This window comes from Chanos chanos, chromosome 12, assembly GCF_902362185.1.
Source record: "Chanos chanos chromosome 12, fChaCha1.1, whole genome shotgun sequence".
In the NCBI taxonomy this organism is placed as follows: domain Eukaryota; kingdom Metazoa; phylum Chordata; class Actinopteri; order Gonorynchiformes; family Chanidae; genus Chanos; species Chanos chanos.
Genome location: NC_044506.1, coordinates 16,054,020 through 16,078,785, shown reverse-complemented (window position 1 = coordinate 16,078,785; position 24,766 = coordinate 16,054,020). Strand labels below are relative to the sequence as shown.

The window sequence follows — 24,766 nt, the reverse complement described above, 5'->3', positions numbered from 1 at the left end:
TTGGTAATTTTGTTCAATGAATAAATGAGCCCCAGTGCAAGGGTCTATCTATCTATCTATCTATCTATCTATCTGTCTGTCTGTCTGTCTGTCTATCAGTCTATCTGTCTGTCAGTCTATCTGTCTGTCAGTCTATCTGTCTTTCTACTGTAGGATTTGTGAGTACTTTGCAAACACTCATGTCCAACAAAGGGCCCTGCTGCCTTTTAATTATTATGCCCTAGTTTTATATAATGTAATGTGCCATCAAACCGGAGAAAAGTTTAATCTCTTCACACGTATCATTATCAATGCCACAGTGAGTTATTATCCAAATTCCAAAATAAATAGGGGCAGTAATTAAGTTGGACATCATTATTTTTGAGCGCTAAGTGCTTTATAGTCCTCATAACTGTCTCAAGAGAATCATAACTGATCTTTATGGAGGGCAGCGCATCTGCGTGCCCAGTTTACACCACGCTATTAGTGATTTTGATGTGCTTGACATTTCAGATGAGATCATGATGCAATGAAAATAAACAACACGTTTAGATCGTTCTAGTCTATAGCCCTTGAAAGAGGAAATTGTACCCAGAGAGTGGTTATAGTGGAGTGTTTAAAAAAAACAACAACAACGTGTGGACCATGAGTACTGAGTGCAGGCTATGCTGTGTCCAGCCTGGCCAGCTAGTCCAGGTTTTATCTGTAGAAAATCAACAAACATCTTCACCAGACAGACTTGCATTTGCATGAGATTAATTACATCAACATATAACCAACAGTAACAAGAAGAAATTGTAAACTGTGGAGCAGTCTTTTGAAAACATGACTTACATTTGAGATATGAGGTAAGAAAGATATTTGTGATTTAATGTCAACGATCCTATGAAGCCACACTTTTTTTCATTATCATGGGAAAGTCTTTATGAAAACACAATTCACAGTTCCTCACACCTAAACATCAGAACCATGTCAACGCGCAGCTCATAAATGAGAGAAAGCGGATAGGCGAGCCAGTGAATTGAAAAGATGTAATAAAAGCCAGCAGATGTTTACACTGTACAGGAACATTAAGTTTGTGTGCGTGCGGCTGCAAGTGTGAGAATGATGCGTGGGCTCGAGCTTATCCCGCAGTCAGATGGCCGTTCTCTGACCCTGTTTCTCTGACCGCCGCCTCCTCGTTTTGGCTGCCCGCAGTACGAGTCGGACGAGCTGGAGAAGAACGTGTATCAGGACTACGACAGTGACAGCGATGTGCCTGAAGAACTGAAGCAAGACTACGTGGATGAGCAGACAGGTGACATCCCCGTGAAGAGGTTAGTCAGAACAACTCAGCCAATTTTTTTTTTTTTTATTTTGAATCGTTAACGCTTGTCTTTGGCTGTTAATCTGTCATTAAAACGTTTGTGAGCGAAAGGTAACTTTCTATATGCCTACGCTGGGCCGCGATCACATAACAGTCCGCGGGCGCCACGATAAGAGTTTATTAAGTCGTAAAAAAATCAAAATTGGCATCGTTTGAAAATACCACATTCTTTCCACACCTAAGCCTGTGTAAAGTTTTTACGTAACTTAAATAAATGGCCCTTGGATGTGCCAAACAAAAAGCACCGCCGTCTCAATATGGTTTTATTTTTTTGCTGTGGGTTCTGTCATATTAGCTTACCTCAGGTAGAATTTAGGTCATCAAATTCGGAATAGCTTAAGGTTAACTGCAGTCAGAATGCTCTTTGTTTTCCCCCTTAATACTGGGATACCGACATTGCTGAAAATCAATCATAAAGTAGCTGTCTCTAAGGAATGCCCCAACTGTAATAAAATGATGGAACCCCTACAAGGGATGAGAAGAATTTGGACATCCTATTGAAATAAAAAACCTTAAATAGCCATTACCCTTACTGCTGTGAAATGAATTCCCATTCTGCGTATATCAACAGACAGACTATCATTATACTCTTTGCAGAGAAAAAGAGGCTTAATTATCTAGTATGGAATTAGCCCATAACACATGTGGCCTGCATTTAGAAATACTTTGCATCGTTAATGGTTTGAATGGAAAACTGTTCCATTAGAAAACAGTGCTTGGTGGCATTGTGGAATATAGAGTTTGTAAACGGTGATATCTTTGCTTTCTAATGTAAGCCTGTGGTTGTTTTTTTGTGGCCACCACCAAAAGCAGAGTGATACATACATCGTAAATCATGACACTAATTAGAGGACTCATTAAGCCGTAAACGATAATGAATATTTAATATTCTTGCTTTCATCTTTTCTCTGGCTTATTAAGATAAGAGACGGTGCTTCTGTGCTCTGAACCAGTTTATTTGTTTCACATTGTCACACCAAACTTTATCAGACCACCAGCTGTTCAGAGACTTTTATTTTGTCATGCTTATTTGAATAATGAAGTTTCTATCACCATACATGCTAAGTATTACATGCAACAAAATGTTACTGTGTTGATGTTTTTGTAACCATTTGTCACATTGTCCATTTAGCTTCTAAATTTTTGTGATGACTTGTACAGTACTTCATATAATGCTGTACCAAGGCCATTAGTGTTTTCAGTTTCTCAAGTCCTGTTTGGAAATGCTAATCATACAGTTCACTAAACACTCACTCACCTGAGAATTAATTAAGGCGAGATAAGAGAATTACAGTGACATTGATGAGTGAATGTCTAGATGACAGTTGGGTAGTTGAGTTACAAGTTTGAATTGCTGCTTTCTATATCTGAGACCCAGTTTAAGCTGGGGCAAAAACAAAATATAAATTAATGAAGTGATTTTCCGAATCTAAGCCCAGAGGTAAGGCGTGACCTTCACCTGTCTATCTCGCCACCACTGTCTCCCCTTCCCCCTCTCTGGTTAATCAGTGTATCCAGAGAAACTCTCCGCAGCAGGAAGAGGTCGGACTACAACCTGAACAAAGCCAACGCCCCCATCCTAACCAACACCACCCTGAATGTAATCCGGCTAGTCGGTGAGTAATTGGCACCTAACTCGAAATCCATTTAAGATGGTCAAAGCGATGACGCAGACGACCCCTGTGTGAGGGACCTCCACTGGCCCTGTCAATTAATGAGTTAATAGCTGATTTGCGATGGTCAATGACTTAGGTGTGTGATCTGATTCGGCGTGGAGTTATTAGCTCTGTTGAACACATGTGACCGCCCATCTCTTCGGTGTAATTTTGGTGCTGGTCTGACGTCAGTGCCTGAAACAATGGACTGGGTCATTAGTTTAAACCTTCCCCAGCTTAAGTGAAAGAGAGGACCATCGTTCTCCACAGCAAAGTGCTCACTCGCTTTCTGATATCACCATTTTTGGGGGTTTCTTTTTTTTTTTTTTTTTTTTCTTTGGTCGTCAAAGTCAGCCTTCACTGGCGCGTAGCGTAATGTGAATTATTCTAAGTGGATTAGCAGAGCGCTAAGTATTCAATAGGCTGTTAAACAGCTTTGTTCTTCAGAAAGGAAAAGTTTTGGATGATACATTAATGTGAGCTACATTTTAAAGGGAAGATAATGTGGTCAGAGATCAAGAAACTTTCGTCAGTTCTCAGAGTTAGGACAGGTGTAATCATACTCCATTCTGCTAATTAATTTTTGAGCTAACTTTCTCTCCAAAAAGAATTTTTTCCATTGTCATATAGGCTGAAGTCATGCGCACTGAACTACAATTTTTATTTTAACAATAAAATAAAGTTTTGTGATATTTCCTGACTACTTCCCTCATTATAGTTCTCATTGTGTTGTAGCGATCTTGTACTGTTGACAAGCAATAGAAAAGCTTGTTGTAAACCAGGTACAGAAGTTCTTGCCTCAGCACAAATGTGGATAGGGTGGAGTTGTCCTACCATTCATCAGCAGTGATTCAATCTTAACCTTATTACTCACTCGTATTCCGTACTTATTCTTTATTACTTTTTTTGCAAATCAAATTCGCTCTCCCCAAAGTGCATGTAAAAGCACTGGTCAATGATTAAACAGTAATGAGAGATGCTCTCCCTCAGGGGGTTCTATTCTATTATGATTGACTGGGGAACATCTTTTGTCATATGATGAATTCTCTCAAGACTCATCTGATACACTGACGACTGGAAAATTAAAAGATTTCAGGCAAGATAAGGCTAGATTGTAGGTCACTGATTGTAGTTTACTTCTCTAGGCTTGCTTGTTTGTTTGTTTTTTCATTTGAAAAGCCATATTTGTTGTTTTTCAAGTTTGTCTGCTGTTTCTTACTGGATATGGTTCTCTGGTTTTTTGGGGTTTTTTTCCTCTTTTTTGTGCTCTGTTTTTTTCCCCTGTTTTTTGTGCCTTTGTCCCCCTTTTTTTTTTTTAAGAGTTTCTAGTTGAATTATTGATGAAATGTGTGTTACTGCTTTCGAGCAAAAGCTGTGCAGTGGATTCAGCCGCATGTGTGACGTCTTATGTGTTACAGGAAAGTACATGCAGATGATGAACATTCTGAAACCCATCGCCTTCGACGTCATCCACTGCATGTCTCAGCTCTTTGACTACTACCTGTACGCCGTCTACACGTTCTTTGGGAGGAATGACATGGTATGGAATGGCCTGGCTCTCATCTGAAGCCTCAAGAGCTCTCAGTAATGTTCTGTGGTCCTCATTCTCTGTGCTCGTCGCTTTTGACTCTCATTATCCAATGAATTATGCATCGGTCGTGTGTGTATGAGCTTTGCCTTAATGTTCTTTTGCTGCTCTCCTGCTTGATGCATGGGAACATGTGACCCCGTGTTTATGAAACCAGTCTCTCATTGGCAGTCTCATATGTCCACAGATTCCTGTGGGTACATTTTTCTCCGTAATTACCACCATTATTATCTGGATTAAAATATACCAAAATGGTAGGGGAATGGCATTTTTTTGGATCATTGAGGATCTCGGTAAGGCATAAAATCAGTACTCACCTCACTCTGACTTTGGTGAAGTATCCGAGGCTTTGAACCTTGTACGTGATCTGGTCCTCATTTCTTATCTGTTGAAAAGTTGATCTGATCTCTGTGGCTTTGTGATCCAGTGTCACACAAGCACCTCCCCTCCCTCCTTCCTTAACAGTAGCTCAGGCTGTGTAATGTATGCCACAGAGGTTCTCTCTTTCTCTCTCATGAGCATAGCTGTGTTCTGCGACAGTGTTAACCACGGGGGAGCTGGTAATAAACTCTGCCGAGATGCCAGCAGAGATGAGCAGCAAATGATTGTCTTCAAAAGGGGAGGTGGAAGGTGGGGGTATGTTCTTTGATGTGGGAGCCATAGTGCGGGATTTTGTCAAAGTTGCTGGTTACCACCCCTCTCTCTTTCTCTCTCTCTCTCTCTCTCTCTCTCTCTCTCTCTCTTTCTCTCTCTCTCTCTCTCTCTCTGTATACCCTGGTAAGGTGATGTTTTTCTCATTAGCAGTCACGGTGCAAATACCACAGAAACTAATTGAGAGCTCAGAACATAATGTATGTGTTTTCATGTACTCAAGACAGAACATTAGCTGAGGGTAACTGCTGAAGTTGATGTTATTTGAAGAGTGTATTGGGACATGTAAATACTATTACCCTTGACCATGTCTGCAAAACGTGTAAAACTGATACGCACACATGCGGCTGCTCAGACCCGTGGATAGGTTTGAGCGCTCAGACCTCGCTTATATGGAACGCCATTTCCTTGAATAATGAGAAACATTAATATTCCAGTTGGTAATATGCCATTGTGTACTGTGGCAATATTGGCTCTGTCATTGCGCACGTGCTAAGATGCATCGGCCCCAGCATTTGAGATTTGCAGTTTGAAGTTAATAACTTGCCTTCGAGGCATCGAATGGAAAGAATCGGGGAATGAGATCTGAAAGATACGCAGGCACTTTATCGGAAAAATGGATCACCTTCCCGAATGATGAAAAGGCTCAGCAGAGGGGGGGCGGTTTCTTGGGTCCCACTTTGTGACTGTTGCATAGTAGAGGAGAGAAAAGCAGACTCGCAGCTGTCACGCTAAAGGATTGGGCCCGCTGGAAAGTTTGCAAAAAAAAAAAAAAAAATCCCCGAACATTAGCAGAAGATTCCACTTTTATTGTCCCCATGACAGCCATCTGTCCAATAGGCTCCAAGAGACTGATGCTGTTTGCACAACGCAAAGCTGTTATTTCTCAATATCGCGAAGCACGTACACTGTCAGGGAGAAAATTCCGAATTGTTCCTCTTGAAAAACCTCAATAAAAGAAACATTAGGACGCGCTCTCTATCCTCGCAAAATTCACAATGTCCTAAAAAACAAACCCATAAATGTGTAAGTCAGATACCGACTACAGAGCTGGAGTGTCTCCTTATGTTGTTTTTTTGTGTTTGTAGAGTCTTGCATTCTTCAGTACTTTTATTTGTTTTGTTTTGTTTTCTATTTGGTTTTGTTTACTTGTTTTGATTCCATTTTTTTTTCTATTTTAAGCCTGCACCATCATCATCTGCTCAGGTCAAAGAGCCTGGTGCAGCTAAACAGGCATCCCCTGCCCACTGGGTAAGATTAGCTTTTCCACCTTGTCATTAGAAGAAGCATCTGCTGTGATGTGCTGTGTATTCATCCTAATTCTGTGTGTTCTCTGTCACTTAGAATCCTCTGTCCTTTGCTTTGTGTGATAGACTCCGATCGGGGATTTTCCCTCGTCCCTTGACAGTCCAGAGTGTTCTCAGAGCCCAGACCTAAGCAATAAATTGTGATTATTGACTTTTAGTTACAGTGCACATAGTAGGACTGGCTATGGTCTGCTGAACTATATGTCTAAACCTGAGAAAGGTAATCCTACTCCTGGAGGGGGACACTTCGGCAGGATTTCGTTCCAGATCTAATCTAATGTTCTAGTTCATATTGAGATGGTCCTTGTGACCTTGATTGACTTAATCAAATGTGCCTTTCTAGGGTTAGAGCAAATGCCTGCATATCCTCCAAACCCCAAGTGGGAGATTCGTCTTTCCCTCAATGCACCTGCAGCGTTTGATTGAAGTGTTACAGGAACACGTCATTATTGTAAATATAGGCTATTCATCACATGGACACACAGTATATCTCAGAGAACTTAGATGAACAGACTGAACACACATGCTGGTCTTATTTATTGACCCTGGTCTAGTCTCAATGAAGTGCAAATTATTAGATGCTCTTTTTACGACTTTTTGAAGTTGCATCACAGAAAGTGCAATTTCAACAAAGGCAAGAACATTTTCTTTTCTAGTATGAAGGCCAACCTCATTTAGTTTTATTCTTCAAGTATTTTTTTGGTCTCTTGGTGTAAATATTGATGGAAAATGTGGCATTTCATGGCAACGCTTGCCAGAGATTGATACACGCAAATGCGATTATGAGAGAGATCATCTATTTTCTGAGATACTGTGTTGCTATGAAAGTAGCCCCAGATGGTAAAAGATGAGAGACAAATTTGTTTTCCCATCCTTTTCAATTTTTTTTTTTTTTTTTTTTTTTTTGCACATGGAGAGTTTTCTGTTCTATAAAAATTTTTTTACTGTCAAGAGAATACTTGTGCTCTTCAAAAAAAAAAAAAAGCTAAAATCAATTTCAAAGCCCAGGTGTAGGAACATTTTTCTTGTCCTTTGTAATTGTATGACAGACCTGCCTTCTTCGTGACCATGGTGATTACAATTACAATGTTTCAGTCAGTGATCATTGTAATTTGACCGTAGCTAATGCATCTTATTGGTTGCAAGGTTGTCCAGCTAAACCCAATTTATGCGTTTGTACTCACCGTGAACTCATCTTTTATAATCGGACAGCATCTTCCCTGAACAGTAGTGTTTTTATTTTCAATAGAATTACCATAGCCCATGTGCCACGACCAAGAACCAAATTGCTACCTATGAACATAAATCAAAAGGCAAGCCCTGTTCCCAATGAGCTGAGCCCTATATATATATATATATATATACATATATATATATATATATATATATATATATATATATATATGCACATATATATATGCGTGTGTGTGTGTTATTGAATGTTTGTGCAATTGGGGAATATGTCAACTCCTCCTCACAGTGCATGAATGATTTTTCTTACTCTCTCTCTCTCTCTCTCTCTGCAGTATGAATCATCAGGACTGGGCCTGATTAGCAGCAGACTCAGGACCACGTTGAACCGTATCCAGGAGAGCCTTATTGACGTGGTGAGAGGACATTCCTACTGATCATGCAATGCTCTTTCTCTTTCTCTCTCCCTCTGTTAGAAATACTTCTCTCAATGTTTTTCTCTCTTTTTTCCCCTCACCTGCTGTTCCCCTCTTTTGTTTTCTTTGGTCTCTCTGGTTTTGTATCGCTTGCTTGTCTGTCTCCGATGCATGTGTACACACACACCTTTTCTCTCTCTGTCTCACTCTCTCTGTCTGTCTGTCTGTCTGGGCGTAAGCCTTTTTTTACGATGCCGAGTGGAAAGATTGTAGTGAGTGGTTCACACAGCCCTTATCAGAGCCCATCATCTCATGGCCTCTGAGCCCAGAGTCAGCCGTTCCCACAGGTGGGGTAATCAGCCTGAACACAATTAAATGGACCTGCTCTCATTTCATAAATGCTCTGGGCTCTTTATGGTTTTCCCCATTAGGCGTCCCAGGAGCAATGGCCTACTGGCTGTAACACAACACACACACACACACACGCACACACAAAGACATACACACACGCGTACAGACACGCAAATAGCCAGTCATTACAGCATTATAGTGTCTAGTACCTCCCTCACTGCCATAGAATTCTCCCCCCACAGTCTTAGATAGGGCAGGAAAGGGGTTTTTACTAGTAAACCACTGAAATGGAGCAAAGCCCTCCTGGTTTCTGAATTCACTGCACTCGTAGTTGTCATGGGTTCTCTGAAGAAGTTTCAGGTAAGTCTGAGCCTAAAGATAAACTTGTGGAAGGTGACAATTTGGTGGCGGGTGTCAGTGTTTTGGGGGTGCGAGACTGGCATAATAATTTTGATCGCTTGTTTCTGCTGCCTGCGCTGCCAACCTGCTTCCTGGCAAGTGTCCTACCTTGGCAGTCTGAGTCTGTGAAGCTCAAGCTTACACTCCCTGTGTCACTGCTGTGTTTTTTCCTCTCTACTGAACTGACCAGGAAATGAATTTCCATTTGTTTATATCATTTGTCAAAAAAAAAAAACACTTTCTCATGGTTGTCTCAAAGCCAGCAATAATCATCTGACAGAACCGAATTCAAAGTAAAGTTGACTACACAAACCCTGATTTCAGATGCTGTGCCGTGACCAGTGACATCAAGTCCTCATTATTTTAGTAGGTTATCATTTGTGACTCAGACTCAAAATGTACCAGTCCTGTCATGACTGTCTGTCAGGACACATCAAGCTTTTAGAAACATCTTTAAAAGGCACTACCCACAGTCAGGGTTATTTGTTTGGTCTGTACGCAGTGCCTCAATCATCGAGTTGTCTGAGCTTAGCCTCTGAGAGACTTGAGTCTTCAGGGCTGACATTCGTGTCGTATTAGGCAGAATTGACAGCACTTGGGTCTTGTTGCTAAGAACAACTGTCTCTTTTTCCCCCCCTTGAGATTATCCAGGAGCATTTGAGGTCGTGACAGTCAGTTTGTTAGATTTATTTATGTGTGTGCGTGCGCGCGCGCGCGTGTGTGTGTGTATTTCTGTGTGTGTATCAGTGTTGAAGAGGTTCGTGGTATTGATATAGTTTTTGAGAAAAGTCAAGGTCAGCGGGGTTGTTGCAAAGCAAAATTAAACTCTTACTCAAAAAGACACTTAAATTGTTTTCATCATGAGGTTTCCATTTCTTGATGACCCATAACTGAATTACAGTACATCAGTAAACTGTATTCTACAGGCTATGTAATATACATTTCAGTATAACAGTGGATGTCATTAAAATGTGGTCTATAAAGTAAGGAGCTATTTATCGTTCATTTGAGGACAATGTGATTATGAAGGACTAGGAGTTTCATAAATGCCTTATGGACCAACAAGCATCTGCTATGGCCTATTATGTCACATGAAATGTGCTCCAGCTCCTTTCAGTGAGATGAATAGCCGTAAAGCGCTACCAAGCAGAACGCGACTCTGTACTTGTGCAGGAGTGAAGGATGAGAGAGAAGGAAGGAGAGGTGCTTTTATCTGGATATGAGCTTGATTATATGACTGTGTGACCCAGTCAGGACACCAGAGGAATTAAAAGCTCTTTAAAACATTATCACCTCAGCGGCTGAGGGAAGGCCCTTTTTAGATATTGAACGATAGTGGGGTTTTTTTTTCTTTTTTTGTCTCCCAAGAAATGGATTTGAAATAAATGGATGGAATAAAAAGCTTTTAGTCTCTCTCTACACTGAAAGCTATTTTTACCTAAGCAAGTCAATAAATCATTCACCAGCTGAAATGTCCTTTTTTTTTTCCCTTCAAATATCTGCTTCGTTTTTCATTTGACGTACACTGGTCTTCTGTCTTTTCGTGTTACCAGTGATTTCAGTGACAGATTTGCCTCATGTACCATATTCAGTCAGATCCAGAACCAGCATCTGTACTCTTCCTTTTTCTGCTTATTTATACACATCTAGGGGGAGGGCACATTTGTAAGCACAATATAGAGTTAATTGCTTTCTGCATTGTCCAGTTGTAGACCTAGGTGCTTCCACATCGAATGCCCACTTGTTGCTCTGTCATTACTTTGTTTTAAATAAAAGTAAGAATGGAGTGAGTTACGTTTTACCCCCCCCCCCCCCAAAAAAAAAATGAATGAAGGCAATTCATTTTGGATTTAAGCATTTTAGCACTGCCATTTTCTGTTGTCTGACGTTTCTAAGTTTTATCAAGAAGTTGATGACAGGTCACCCATTGGAGCATAGCAACAAGGCGGCGCCTGTCCCTTCTTTTTGCAGTCCAAGTCATCATTCTCTCCCCTGCTCCCCTAAACCTGTACTACTGTACTGCTTGTCCCAGAGGTTCAGTCAGCCTTTCATGGAGTGTCACTCTGACCCACATCTTTAGAAATGAACAGAGATTTAAAAAAAAAAGAAAAAAAAAAAAAAGAAACAGCTCATCTTCTCATGTATTTTTCCAGTCTCAGATTTACCTGTGGCCCACTGTGCTGCATGTGGGAATGTTGGGTTCTGCCTGTGTTTTCTATCAGATTTTGAGTCCCTGCATTCCCTAACCCCCCCCCCCCCCCCCCCCCCCCAAAAGACAGCTGCAGCCTAATGATTAGCTCTCTCTGATGATCATATCGGGTTCCCCAACCTGCTGGGCTCTGGGACTCCGAATAAACTGTGACTGCAGGTGGCTTGGAGAAGGAGGCTACTTTGTATGTCGGTGTGTTTGTGTGTGCTGACAAACAAGTGATGCATTTGTGTGTTTAAGCCCTTAATACTACACTCACACTCAGTAAATATACTTTTTTGATAATCACTGCTAACACAGGTCAGATGTTGGACTCTCCAAACAGTGGGGAAAAAAGACAAACCACAGCCCATGAATTTTTAAACAAACAACAACAGGTTCCAGTCAAAGTCGTATTGCCAGAGCCACAAAATGGCACTCGCTGCACTTACTCAAACAGATAAATTTAGACTCTTGTTTACAACCACAAAATCATTTGATACATAAATGGAAAAATGTAGGCTTTAGTGCAGTGTCGCTAACTGTTTTGAATGAACGAAAGCTTTGGTTTGGTTCGTGGCTTGGACTGTTTTTGGATCCAGCCTTGATCACCCTCCGTGTGTCCATGATGCCAAACTCCCACGGGGCACACCACAGTCTGTCGAGCGGAGGTCCTTTTGCCTAACAGCTTGGCGGTTAAACTTACGCGCGCGATCGTATTGCGGTTTCACCGCGCCACGGCTTGGCATCGGTGGTAACCCAGTCTGAAGCATTCGTTCTCAGGGGCCTGTGGGTGTGTGTTTGGGCATGAGAATGCGTTCGCTGATTAAGTCGCTCCAGACGGCCCTCTCTCCGACTCGGTACGTGGCAGCAATATCCATATCCGTATCCTCCTTGCTAATGTTGAAATGTGGCAGCCCTAGGGTGTTCTCATAGTACGGCGAACTGCTGTGTTTGATGTGGAGCTGGTTTATAAGATGTCCTGCTGACTTAGACCTGCTCCAGGCATTACTGCAGGAATACGCCAGTGTCTGTCTTTCATAGCTGTGTTCTGGGTCTGCTCTTTAAATATTCCACATTGCAAGTGGTAGAATTAGCCTTAGCACTAAGGCCTGCAATAGATGAGTGAAATACCCTTGGTTTTTTTTGGGTGGGGGGTGTTTTTTTTTCACCAGCTTTCATCTGTACTTCCAGGCATAAGAGCATGTTTTTTGGGGTTTGGGGTTTTCTTTTTGGATTTTCTCTAAAGTCAACTTTTTAAATAATTTCTTTAGCAGAACAGGGACTCCTGAGAAAGTGTTGTTTAAGTTATTCACGGTTTTCTTTGATTGACTGACTGTTGACAAAGAAAACTGGTCTGACTGTGTGGTCGTATTCAATTGAAATGTGTTGATTTCAATCTTGTGTCGCTCTCGTCTTCTCACGATTTAAATAAAGCCACCTACAGTTATTGGTTTTCAACAGGGCAGCTGATTTAATTTCCTCTCCCCCTGCAGAAGTGACAGAAAGGTCCTCCTCTGAGGAAATCCAACCTGAGCTTTACTTTTTCAAAAAAGAAAGAAAAAAAAACCTTAAGAGAATGTGACACACGGGGTAAGCAGATCTGTGGGGTAGCACAACAGCCTCAATGCAAATGAAAGTCCTAATTCCGTTTGACACCTTCCCTAATGAGAAACGAATTTGGAATATTAGAGGAGGTTGAAGAATCAGCCGAAGCTATACACTTGACAGTAATTGCCTGCAGACTTCGCTGCCCTAGCCCTCCAGAAATTCCCCTCAGAGTAAAAGTAGAAGAATGAGATGGCAGATGGGAAGACCCTTAAATGTAAACATGACATTGGAGGTGAATGGAAGGAGTATGTTGGTCTTCTTGTAGAACTTGCTAGAATTCTGACTTTTAACTTCGTTGCGACCGACTAATAATACGGCTTACAAAACAGCTTCACGGGAGCGTTGACGCGGTGTTTTGTTTCTTTTTTTTTTCTTTTTTAAACCTTTCGCGCAGACTACAGTTCTGTTTCACAGAACTCAGATGACTCTTTCATCTGAAGCCCCTTCTGCCACCCTCCAGCTCCTCTGCCTGAGTGAGCTTTTCCTCAACCCTGTAATATACGTTATGAATCCATCGACAGACGGCAGTGCCATTCATAAGGTGTGGGCTTTAGGCAATCACTTTTCCCCAGCACAATGACAGATTGTTTGGAAACACAGGCTGAGAACTCAGGCCCTGAAATATCTCTGCTTTTGAACAAGTTAGCCACCAGTACCAAAATGGGGCCCAACAATAACAGCAATATTTCAGCAGGGTGAGCCTCTACCACAGGCCAAAAGAACCTCACACAGCAGAGCTTTGCTTTTCCAGATGAGTCTGTGATGGAGCTGGAGATCTCAAAAGCCAAGATAATTCACCACTATTCCATAGATTCAGCTCCTCGTGAAATTTGAAATCCCTCGTAAGATAAAAATATAAATCTGACATGATGTTATTGACATAACACAGACATGAAATATGAAGAAATGAAATAGATCATAACTTAAATATGTTTTTGTGGCTATTAACTGGAAGATATTCACCTATATTAACAATGAATTTGGTAGACCCCCGCCTAAACAGAAAACTGATAGCTTCATCCTTATGTTTTAGTGCCTACAAAAATAAGAAATTTTAAAGTAAACCGTTTGAGTAAAAGTACTTAATTTAAATTTAAAGTAAAAGTATTTAAAGTAACTGTTGGGGAAAATAATAATTTCTCAACAAATAATCTACTTTTCTGAGTTCTCTAGCTTTAAGTCATTTAAAAACCACCAGGCAATATAACATAACCTCTCTAAGACCTGTCCAGCACATGTAAGATAAAGCACAAAAAAGAAGAAGAAAGAAAACAGTAAATACACATTTCAGACTTTGATGTTGGTGGGAACAACATCAGTTGGTTAGCCACTTTGGCAGAAAAATTTTTCAAATTTATCAATGCAGCATTCCTAATCTTTGTTTTATCCTTCTCTTGGCAGAGTTTTTGTTGTTCTGCTTCGTAGAAAAGCTCCAGAGCTTAATTTCTAATCATTAAGTCTAGCTAGCGCTGATAAACTTTAAGCTTTGATGCAGTGACCATGATCCAAGACATCGTTCAGTGAACCTCATCCATTTTTTTAGCAGCGACATGATCATTTGAGGATGTGAACCATCATTATGGTGCATGCCCCCCCTCCCCCTTTTCTCTCTCTAGGAAATGTAATGGAGATAACTCCCTCGTCCAGAAGTCTTTTTTATGATCATAATATCAAATATAAAAATTTTCCACCGTAACTGCCGGCCCATGGAACTTAGTATCGCTATTTGTATCCACAGTATCTCTTCGACTGACTTGAAATAACAGGGGGAAAAATATATATATATAAATTGGGTTCGTAAGATAAAAATTACCAATCCCATAAAAATACCAAAAACCTCATTTGGAAATAACTTTTGTTTCCATTGCTAAAATGCTTGCAATGCTGATTTTAAAATATAATTGATTTTATTTTTATGTCTGATGACTATAACTGATGACTGATGTACTATGTCCGGTAACTACCCTGTATCAGGGCTATGGGAGCAAATGCCACCTGTTTTCAGCATGGGTGTAGTTAACCAAGCACATGACAGGACAACCATTTGAATCAGCAGCTAAACGGAAGTGACAGCCAGATACAACACCGAGAAGGCACAGGACACGATCTCTGCTCTCTCAGTGGGTTGGTTGGGTTGGCACACACACACACATGCACAAACACACTCAGGCACGTGCACACGCGCGCACACACACGCACATACACACGCACGCACAAGCAAATGCACGCACGCACACACACACACACACACGCACGCGCACACACACACACACACACACACTCAAAAGTATCAAGTTAATTTGTATGACAGTGCACTTGTACACTCCCACGCATGAGCAGGAAGCTGAGACAGAATGAAGAGAGATGGAGGTGGACTACATTACTGATGGTGTGTGAGTCTGTCGGGGTCAGGAGAAGACTAGGGCTTCCTGAAGACAAATCTGGGGAAATGGAGAAAGACTTGGACTGAGCAAGTGAAGGATAATGTGAAGAAAGGCATTGGAAAGTGGAATTGGTTGGGGAGGGGGGGGGCAGACAGGGACACATTACTGGAACAAAGAGAAGGATTTTAATAAGAGATGGTGAAAGCGTTGGCCAGAGGGGGGAAAGATTGGACTGAGAGTGAACATGGAGAGATGAGGGTTTATGGATCCAGCTGGACGTAAGAGCCACGCTTGTTATGGCACCTCGAGAGACACTGATTTCTCTCAGGGCTCCCTTGGGTTATTGTGTAATCACAGGGCATTGTGGGCCAGATAGCTATTTGTGTTTTGTGTCCCTTTCCAGCAGCAGAGTTTGAAAGCTGACTACAATTTAATGAGTTTGAAAATGAGATCAAACAGGGGGAATCTGGTGAGCTGTTTGTGTCCTTTCCCCTTTTGTCCGTTCTGGTGTCCACCAATCAAAACTGTAATGTATTCTCGTCAAAGCCCTGTTGTGCGGCTCGCTTTGCATAATACCTGGTTGAATATGCATTTCTTGTCTTATAATAGTATTATTTAGTACACATGACAAAGTACAAGTCAGATAAAATGACTTTAATCCATCTATAATTATAAGGATGTTTAGGTCAGCATTTGCTACCTTTCCGATTACACAGTCCCGCTGACAGGGCCTTGTAGAAGTTCTTAAGTATTGCCATGTTAGATTGTAATTACACCAACATTATCTACTGTCATTTGCTTTTGCAAAAGATTATAATTAGGAAGTCAGTCATCAATTTGTACTTTCTTAATCTTAATCGAAATATGCTTATTCTGAGAGTCTCGTGTGTGAGGGAGGTGTGGCCAAGCCTATAAAGAGATGTCTGTAAGATTTTTCCTTTTTTCCTTCGTAATCAGGAGAGTCTTTTTTTTCTTCTTCTTCTTCTTCTTTGAAAAGCCACTGGAGAGGAATCCTGAAAGGATTAATTGCATTTGGGGTCTACTCCCATTCATTTTTTTGGATAATTAAAGTTAGCTATACAATACAACATATTCTTCTTCACTAGCCTGTATCACCCCTTACTCTTGGCTCTTTTTGTTCCCTGTCTGGAAACCAGATTTGGGTCTCCATTCTCACGGAGCAGAGTGTGAGAGGTTTTTTTTTTCCCCCCTCTCTGTGTGCACTTGCTCGGTGTTTTATCTGATTTCTTTTACTTCTCCTCTCCCCTTTTTTAAAATGAGTTTGAATCCGCAGCTCAAAATGACAATGGTTTATTTTCTCTTTTATTTATAACAGAGTAAAATAGGGAGGGGGATGGGGGGGGGGGGTGGGCCTGAAAAGTAATACTTCCTCAGATTAAATATTGATTTTTTTTTTTTTTTTATTAAGCTCCGAGATGAATTTGCTCTGAATAACCATTTTGAGCGACGGAACACTCTGCTCCGTGTAGCGTATCACGGCATCTTTGCAAAAATCCTGCATTGCATAATGATATTGTAAGACTTTGACAGGGCAGAGTGAGAAATGGTGATGAGGCAACAAGGCTAATGGCAAGTGGCTCCAACTAGACTCCAGAATCACCTCTGCCCAGACAGTGTCTGCCCTCTTGGATCTGGTGCTAGCCTACCAGTTTTATGCTCAGTTACCTCTATCACATTTTTGTCAATATATACACTCCCTGGCATGGCCTCTTCTGTCATAACTGCACCACCTACAGAAGCACCCAGAGTATCATTGACAGATAAGCTGAGAACATTATGAAGAACATTCTTTTTTTTTTTTTTCTCCTTATTGAAAAGCTTTCATTGTCAGCTTCTCCTCTGTGCCCTTCAATATTCATTATTACATATGCATATAGATTCAATGTGGTTACCCTCTAGATTACAAGAAGTCCTCCACTTCACCCAGCGTGTGGCAATTCTGTTGTACGGACCAGTTTTTTAGGATGCTATGGTAATATGAGAGAGGAAGGTCAAATGCTTTGATAAATTCAGTGAAAAGGACTGTAATGCTTTTCTCTCACCTTCTTTTGCTCTTTGGCAGTGTATTATTTGATGATAAACAAAAGGACTTAAAGGTGTCCTTGCTTTTTTTTTTTTTTTCTCAGTTGGGGCGTTTTAGTTCCCGTGACAGATAGATGAGGTTTGTTGGCATAGAAGACTTTAATGCACTTGCCAGGTTGCAGTAGATTCATTTCATGACCTGTCCTTCATACTCTCCTTTGGCTGAGTAAGACTGCACCGCCGTGTTTCTCACACAAAAACATTTGAAAGGATCAAAACCTTACACTTCCACCTGACTGCTCTCCCTTTTTTTTTTTTATTGTGTGTGTGTGTGTCATTTACCGCCCAAGGTTTTAAGTTTAATTAGAGAGATTAAAAAAAAGTTCATCTCTCTGAATGTGTATGATTACAACCAGAAATACTTTTTCCTCTTTCTTTTCTTTTCCTATTGATACACTAGTGGCACACCGATGTTCTTATGCCAGTTTTTTTTTTCTCCTCTTTCTCTATTCATTTTGTCCTCCCGAACTGAAGCTTGCTTTTTTTTTTTTGTCTGAGAACTAAGGCAGAACCATATGCGTGCCCTGTTGCAATCCCGAGCTGTTTGCTAAGGTTTATGTTTTTCTATATGAGCAGACAGTCTGCCAAACTGTCTTCTCCACATCCCCTCCTTTTGGTTTTCTCTGTCCCAACTTAAAAGAGCCAGGTTTTAGAACTTCACTCATTTTTTCTCTTCTCATGTCAGTCTCGCAGAGGATTAACCAACTTTGCATAATTGTGTAAAGTATAATTTTATGTCATTTGAATTTGTAATACTGTATTAAATGTCAGCATAGGATTCTTTCTTCGCTTTGTTCCATTTTTCTTTTTGGCAGTCGACTGAGTGTTGAACTAGTTGAAATGTGTAATGAATAATCAGACCGGGTTTCCCATGAACGGCTTTGCGAGGGTCTTGAAAACCGATGTGAATCTTTTGCGCTGCATTAAGCAAATGAAGACTCTGTTGGTAATCACTTTCTTCGCCAAAATAGATATGTAGCGTATACCTGAGAACTGTCAGCGCCATGGAAACGACAGATGAATGTCATGGTATTTTCTCTCATTTCAGACTTGCGTGCTCACTACTTCTTTCTTGCCCCCCTCCCCCTTTTTGCATGTGCATGTATGTGTATGTGTGCACGTGCGTGTGTGTCTTTATTACTCAAATTCACAATTTTAGTCCAACTTTATGCTTCCAAGAAAATATTCCAGCAATGTAAATAGTTTTAGCATGACTTTCTTGTGAAAAATGAGAAAATTAAAAAAAAAAAAAAACGGTTCTCTGAAAAAAGAGATCCAGACCATATAGTTGAATGTGTGACTCAACAAAAAATTAAGTCGTAATTTAAGTCTTCTCTCAGTTCTTCCAAGGACGCCAAATAATTTATGCAGACTGCGAAATCTTACCCTTTTATCCCTTCAAGATCAGTCATAAGATGATTGAATACCAGAATGTCATCTATTGAAAATGTGGACTACATTTTCTGTCTTTTTATTAAAACCGATCCTGAGGCCTCGGGCCAAATTTGATCATGAATTTCTTTAAACTTTGTCCTAGAACACTTGTCTTAGTTTATGCTGTTGGTACACATAATTCTGGGGGTTAGAGGTGTATAACTGTCCACATACGAGCAGACAGTGAATTAAACTTTGTATTAGTGTTCTATCAAGTGATGTACAAGCGTCTGTTAGCATGGTCATTTGCACAGTGGCATTAGCTTCTCCTAGTTTGACCACTTACATTTTCACAGGGCAGTGCATTGTATTGTCAGTCAAGCAACTGCTAGAGAACCAGAATTTTACAGACGATGAAATCAATTTTGTATAGCAAGTATAGCATTGAAGTGACGTGAAGTCATTAATGTCTTTCACAACAAATAAAACTTATTTGCATAAATAATCAGCCATTGTTGCTACAATTATAGCCTCTCCCATTGGTCAGACTTTTCTTTTGCAATGGAAGATGAGCTGTACCTGCATGTACATGGTGACAGGAGCACGAACACTGGGAATTATCACTGAACACTGGTGTGTGTCAGTGTGTTTGAAAATATTAATTTTTTCACGGGAGATGATGCTTTAACACTCGCGAAGCTCGCATTAAGCTCTCCCAAGTGTTTCGGTCATTAAGAAAATGTTGTTTGATGTTGATCGCAGTGTTTTTCTTGCAGTATAAATGTTGCAGAGAACAGATCCTTGAGCTATAGTCAGAAAGAGGTCAACTCTAACGCGGGCTGATGAAAGCAGAGAGCTGCCCTCAAACTGGATAGATGTGATTACAGATTGCAAGTATAATTTTGCCTTTTGTTAGATCAGACAGGAAAAAAATGATTTTGAAAAAAAAAAAAATCGGTCATTTAGTCACGTAATGATATTCATCTGTTGATTGCGGCAAACGTTTTATTTTCAACCAATCCTCACAGGGCACTGAGGTTGGATATTTTACGGACTAGTCAATGCGTTGTTAATGTTCTGTCAAAGAAAGTGGTTCAGTTACAGAATAACGTAAGCCAACATTTATTTGTGTGTTTTAGTGCCGCATGCAACATCAGCATACTTTGGCCCCAGAATTAAGTGGGAACTAATGGATTATTTGGATTTACGCCCAAAGCACAGTAGTAGTGTTTAGGCTTGTGAGAGAGCTGAAGTTCTCTGCAAGAAGCAACCTTATCTTTCTTTCCACCCTCTGTCACAGTTTGAAGATGCCATAGATTTCATATCTGTGTTCTGGTGGCAGGTGTTTTGTATTTGTGTGTGTGTGTGTGTGTGTGTGTATGTATGTGTTTGTTTGCAATTGTGCACAGCAAGATGATTTTCATTTTCTGCTGTGGTCCAAGTGGTCCTGCATTGTGTTTTAACACACCAAACAATTTCGAGTTATTTAATCAGCATGTGAATTATTTCTCTGCAGTTGAAGACAAATAGACCTATTCTTTTTCACATCCCATACTCTTCATCCCGACAATGTCAGAGACATCTTGAGAGAACTCTTTTTGTGGTTTAGCAATGCTACCAGTGTGGGTGAGTATGGGCTGAGAATGTGGGAGGGGTTCAAGAGCTCAACCCAAGGAATACTGTTCAGTGATATCTTATCTGATGAACAAGCTTTACATCACTGTCCTTTCAAGTCTGATACTAAACGAAACTGATACTGTCGCTCCTTTGTCTGTGGCAGATTGTCCCTAAGTGCTTCATGTGCCGCAGTAATGCCCAGGGGTCATCTGTCACACACACACATTTGTGCTGCACTTTTAGAATTAATTGTACATTTCTTGCTAAGAAAGACATGAGCAAAAAACTAACGAAAAACTGTCACTTAGTGTTTTTTTGTTTTTTTTTTCGTTTTGTCTTGTTTTTGGCGAAGGCAGCCGTTGCACTGTGTATATGACCTCTTGATCTCCTGTGTATGTTAGAGTGTTGAGAACCGCTGAATCCGAGAGTTTTGTCTTTGAAGGATGAAAACCATAATTTGTTGATGTTACAGTAATAACACACAGCTGTGTTTTGGAGTTCAGATGAAGATGGGAAGAGCCGCCCTCCGTGTTGTAAACTAATTTTGTGTCAGAAATTGAATGCTGTCATTTTTCTTTCCGTATATCAAGCCATGATTCTTATTTTCCCACTTTTATGAGAGCACTGACTCATTGCTGGCAATAAACGCCCCTTTTCCAGTAATATATTTCTGCAATCACTTTATACACCTAACATTTTTGAGCATCTTTTTTGATAATTATGTTCTCCCTCCGTTTACTTTATGCTCCTTAGGTACTTTTTCCATGATGTTATGAGGTCTGTGTTCACTGAGATGAGTTGACTCCTGATATTGCCTTTATTAACGAGCTAGAGCAGGATGAGTTTTGGGATCTGACTGAACCTCAAAGCGCTTTCACCCAAAGATTCAAAATCGATTAAAATCTATTCTGAAAATCTGAGCAAAATCTGGGTGGGGGGAGGCGCGGCTAACCGGTAGCAGTAAAAAGTCGAGTAAAGTTCGCATAAGACCGCATAAACTCTTTATAGAGAAAGAGAAACTATTATCCCATCAGTATTTAATGCTGCATTAAAGGAACTACGGCACCACAGTGTTCTCAGCTCTGCTGTGTATATTTTGGAGTGGGTCATCAAACGCACACAGAAAGTGCCTCTGTAAGCCAGCAAAGCGTTGCATCATCTTCACAGTGGCTGTTAGGTTTACACACGTTCTGGTCGGGAAATAAAAAGAATGTCATTCCAGTTCAGTTTGTTTGTTGGATTTTATTCTCTTTTCATTCGATTTTTGACAAGGAGTAATTACGTGAAGCGTAATGTGCGAGCGTCTTATTTTTTGTGTCTTTTGCCCTCTGCAGGAAGCAGGCTCGGACAGCGCCGGCCCTCACCCTAACCCGGAGGAGAGGAAGGAGAAGGTGCCCAGTCCCCACCTCAGTCAGCTGGTGGTCCTGACCACTAGTGACACGCTCTACGGCCTGGCAGAGAGAGTGGTCGCCACCGAGTCACTGTAAGAATCCCCGGCTTTATGACCCTACCAGTTTATAGTGTTGTAACCAAAAATATTCCGTTTTTGTCCCCTCAAAGACTTCCAAAGGTATAAAATTTCCATTCAAATTTCCCTGAAGTATTATATCCTAAAAACTCTCTCCATCTTATGTCTGCCAGCTAACTTTTCATTTTGCTCTTTATTTAATGAGCACCTGTGATTTAAAAAAAAAAAAAAAAAGAACTTTTCCAAGGTGGGTGGTTTGTTTGGTTGTTTGTTTGTTTGTTTGTTTTTTGAGTGTGTGTGTGTTATCAGTGTGTTAATGCTGTGAGTCAGATGTTTTGGAGCTTCCAAAGGACAAACATATAAAAGATTTTAACATGCACAGAGATTTGTGGAAACACTGACTGAAGAGATTAACGAGATCTTTTTCGTCGTTGTTTGTTTTTCCAAAAATGTTTGTGTTACTACACTCTCAGGGTCACATCAATGATTATCTAAAGCATTTCTGACAGAAATGTCTGTTTTCTCTTTTGAGTCTATATCAGAGCCATTCCCCCTGACATTATTTGTCAGTGATGAAATGGAAAATAATTGAGTATATCAGGGGCATTAAAATTCAAAAGATTTATGACATACAAAATCAATAACTTCTTCAATAATTAATTTTGAGATGATATAAAACTCTTACGATAGCGCGGGGGGGGATTTCTGACTTTAACCGCGGAGACGGTTGTCTGAGATGGTCGTCGTGAGAAATGCCCCGCTGGTCAGGACACTGCTGTCCGCTCTTGAATGAGCCACGTTCACAGTTTGCGTCTCAACATCTTTTTTTGATGTTGCTAGGTGATCTGTCCCTAAGCTCTAAACACCCAGACTTGCCTTGTCTAACGAAATCAGTCATCAAAGCCGCTGTTATCTAATCAGCATGCACCGTTCAACCCAGCATTTTTCCTGATGACTCAACAGAGGCAGTCACTCTCGGTTTGGCCCTCAGCAGGGTCATTTATTTCGCTAAGTGCTGTGCAGCTGATGCTGATTGGGCTTACCTGCCCTCCGCTAATCTAACTACCATTCAGGCTCCAGTCGCCCGGTGCCCAAATCACAGCCCGCCGCTGAGACCCGCTCTCGCTGGAGACGTGTCCTGTTGGCATTCTGTCACTTGTTGGAAGAGAGCGCGGAGTCCGGTCTGCACAACACGCGCGCACACACACACACACACACACACACACACACACACACACACACAGATCCAAAAGCATTTAGAATGCATACAGATTGAGATCTGGTACCAGTCCGATTTCCAGATGGTCTGTGACTCATGCCAGTGGCAATGGTTTAATACAGAAGCGTAAAAAGTTTTCTGAAATAAAGTGCGAAAGTGAGCAGGGGATCAGAGTAGAGAAATAACTTAAGACCTAGAAAAAAAAAAAAAAAAAAAAAGAGGCCAGATCTCCTCTCCTCATGGTTCTGTGCCTGCATGTAATTGCATGGGGATCCCCCCCCCCCCCCCCGTGTGCTGAGCAGTTACAGCGGCGAAAGGCTATGCTCTGACTAACCCTCCATGTATAGCGTGTGCATGCTTAGAATACACCGCTCTTAATATTACCATTACCTGTGGCCGACCTCTCAAAAGGTTATGGCTAGTGTAGCACCTCATTGACCCTCCCCACCACCTTCCCTACTTTAATGGAATAATCAATGAAGAGCAGGAGACTGTGCAGAGATCAAGATTATACGTGTGAAAGAAAAGAGACAGAAATGAGCCGCTCTTTGGAATGGGAGAAAGATGTTAATATAAGCGTAACCAGATAAAGTCCAAATTACGGCCCTCTTTCCTTTGCACCATTTCTCCTGCAAGTAAACACATTTGTTCCAGTTTTATCCCGCGCATAATGCTATTTTTAAGTTTGACCAAAACAAATGTATTCGCGATGGCTCATTTAAACAGCTCTGACTTAACTGAAATAAGCCTGTGTTTCTTTTATTGTTTATGAACCTCTGGAGCACAGTAATGCTCAGGATTAGGTATTAATTCACTCCATCTGGTAACGTAATGGCTTAGTGAACCTCTTTTTTTATGAACATTATTTCTCTGACTTTTAGTGTGCATTGTAATTGCATCTCTACAGAGCATATGCATTTTGAGTTGTTCCGAAATACTCCAGACTTTTTTTTTTTTTTTTCTTTTTGAACAAGCCTTCAATAAGCATCGGGGACTTGAGGAGATTTCCCTCTCCATCCACTTGTGTAAATACTCAGCCTCCCATATTTGAATGTCATTATTTCGCCACTTGTTGCAGGAATCGGGCCTGAACAACAGGCTTCGAACGGCTGGAGATCTCCCATTGCTCATTATTTATTAACACTCTAACCGTCTGTTAAAGTAGCCTGACACTTCGCCACTTTACGTTTATGCTACACTCTTATTTTTATCAGGTTTAATATACTGTTAATTGGACACTCAATATCCACTCCATGCCATTGTGTGGGTAAGTTATTAGCATAAATTAGACCTTAATCGTTGGGAGACTTGCACAGCGTCTGTGGGCAGTGCACGGTTGGATGTAATTATTTGTGAGAGCCCCAGTGTGCAGCCAATGGGAGCAGTTAGAGTCAGCACTCTGTTAATTGCTCCTTCTCTCTCCTGTGTGACCCATAATTTCTTTTTACCCCTGATACCTCCCTGAATGCGATTTTTATTTGTTTTGATTTCATTGAAAGCTAACAAGTTTATGCAATCAATTTACTTGTATTAAACAAATGAAGGCGTCTGCCACTGAAATTAATTTCCTCTCTTTGTCATTTCTGTTGTTTACTAGCCTTTCATACCATTGACTTGCTATACTGTGATCTTAATACATCTGTGATTTATACTGTGATACATGAGATAGGTGAAAAGAATGTCGACTCGTATAACACGAATGGGTGACCTGCTGGGAGCAGCATGGCAGTAAACGTCTAATGAGAATAATGGTAGTAAATGTATTTAATAGAAAAAACACCCCTCTGTATGACCCTGTTCTGAAATAGCGTGTAACCAAACACGTTTTTTTATGCCATACAGTGCCTGACATCTCTCTATACCTCGCTTAGAAGAAAATAGGTTCTCTTTTCGCTCAGA

At 40.8% G+C, this 24,766-nt stretch overlaps 1 protein-coding gene across 1 annotated transcript in view; it reads left to right on the top strand.

The window, feature by feature from the left end:
* The window catches only part of vps50 (VPS50 subunit of EARP/GARPII complex), an 87,889-nt gene that overhangs the window by 49,941 nt on the left and 13,182 nt on the right, over positions 1-24,766 (top strand). The window contains exons 19-23 of the mRNA XM_030788894.1: positions 1,177-1,295; positions 2,855-2,961; positions 4,419-4,540; positions 8,073-8,153; positions 21,515-21,663. Of these exons, the coding sequence (XP_030644754.1) occupies positions 1,177-1,295; positions 2,855-2,961; positions 4,419-4,540; positions 8,073-8,153; positions 21,515-21,663 (578 nt within the window). The remainder of the gene's footprint in view (positions 1-1,176; positions 1,296-2,854; positions 2,962-4,418; positions 4,541-8,072; positions 8,154-21,514; positions 21,664-24,766) is intronic.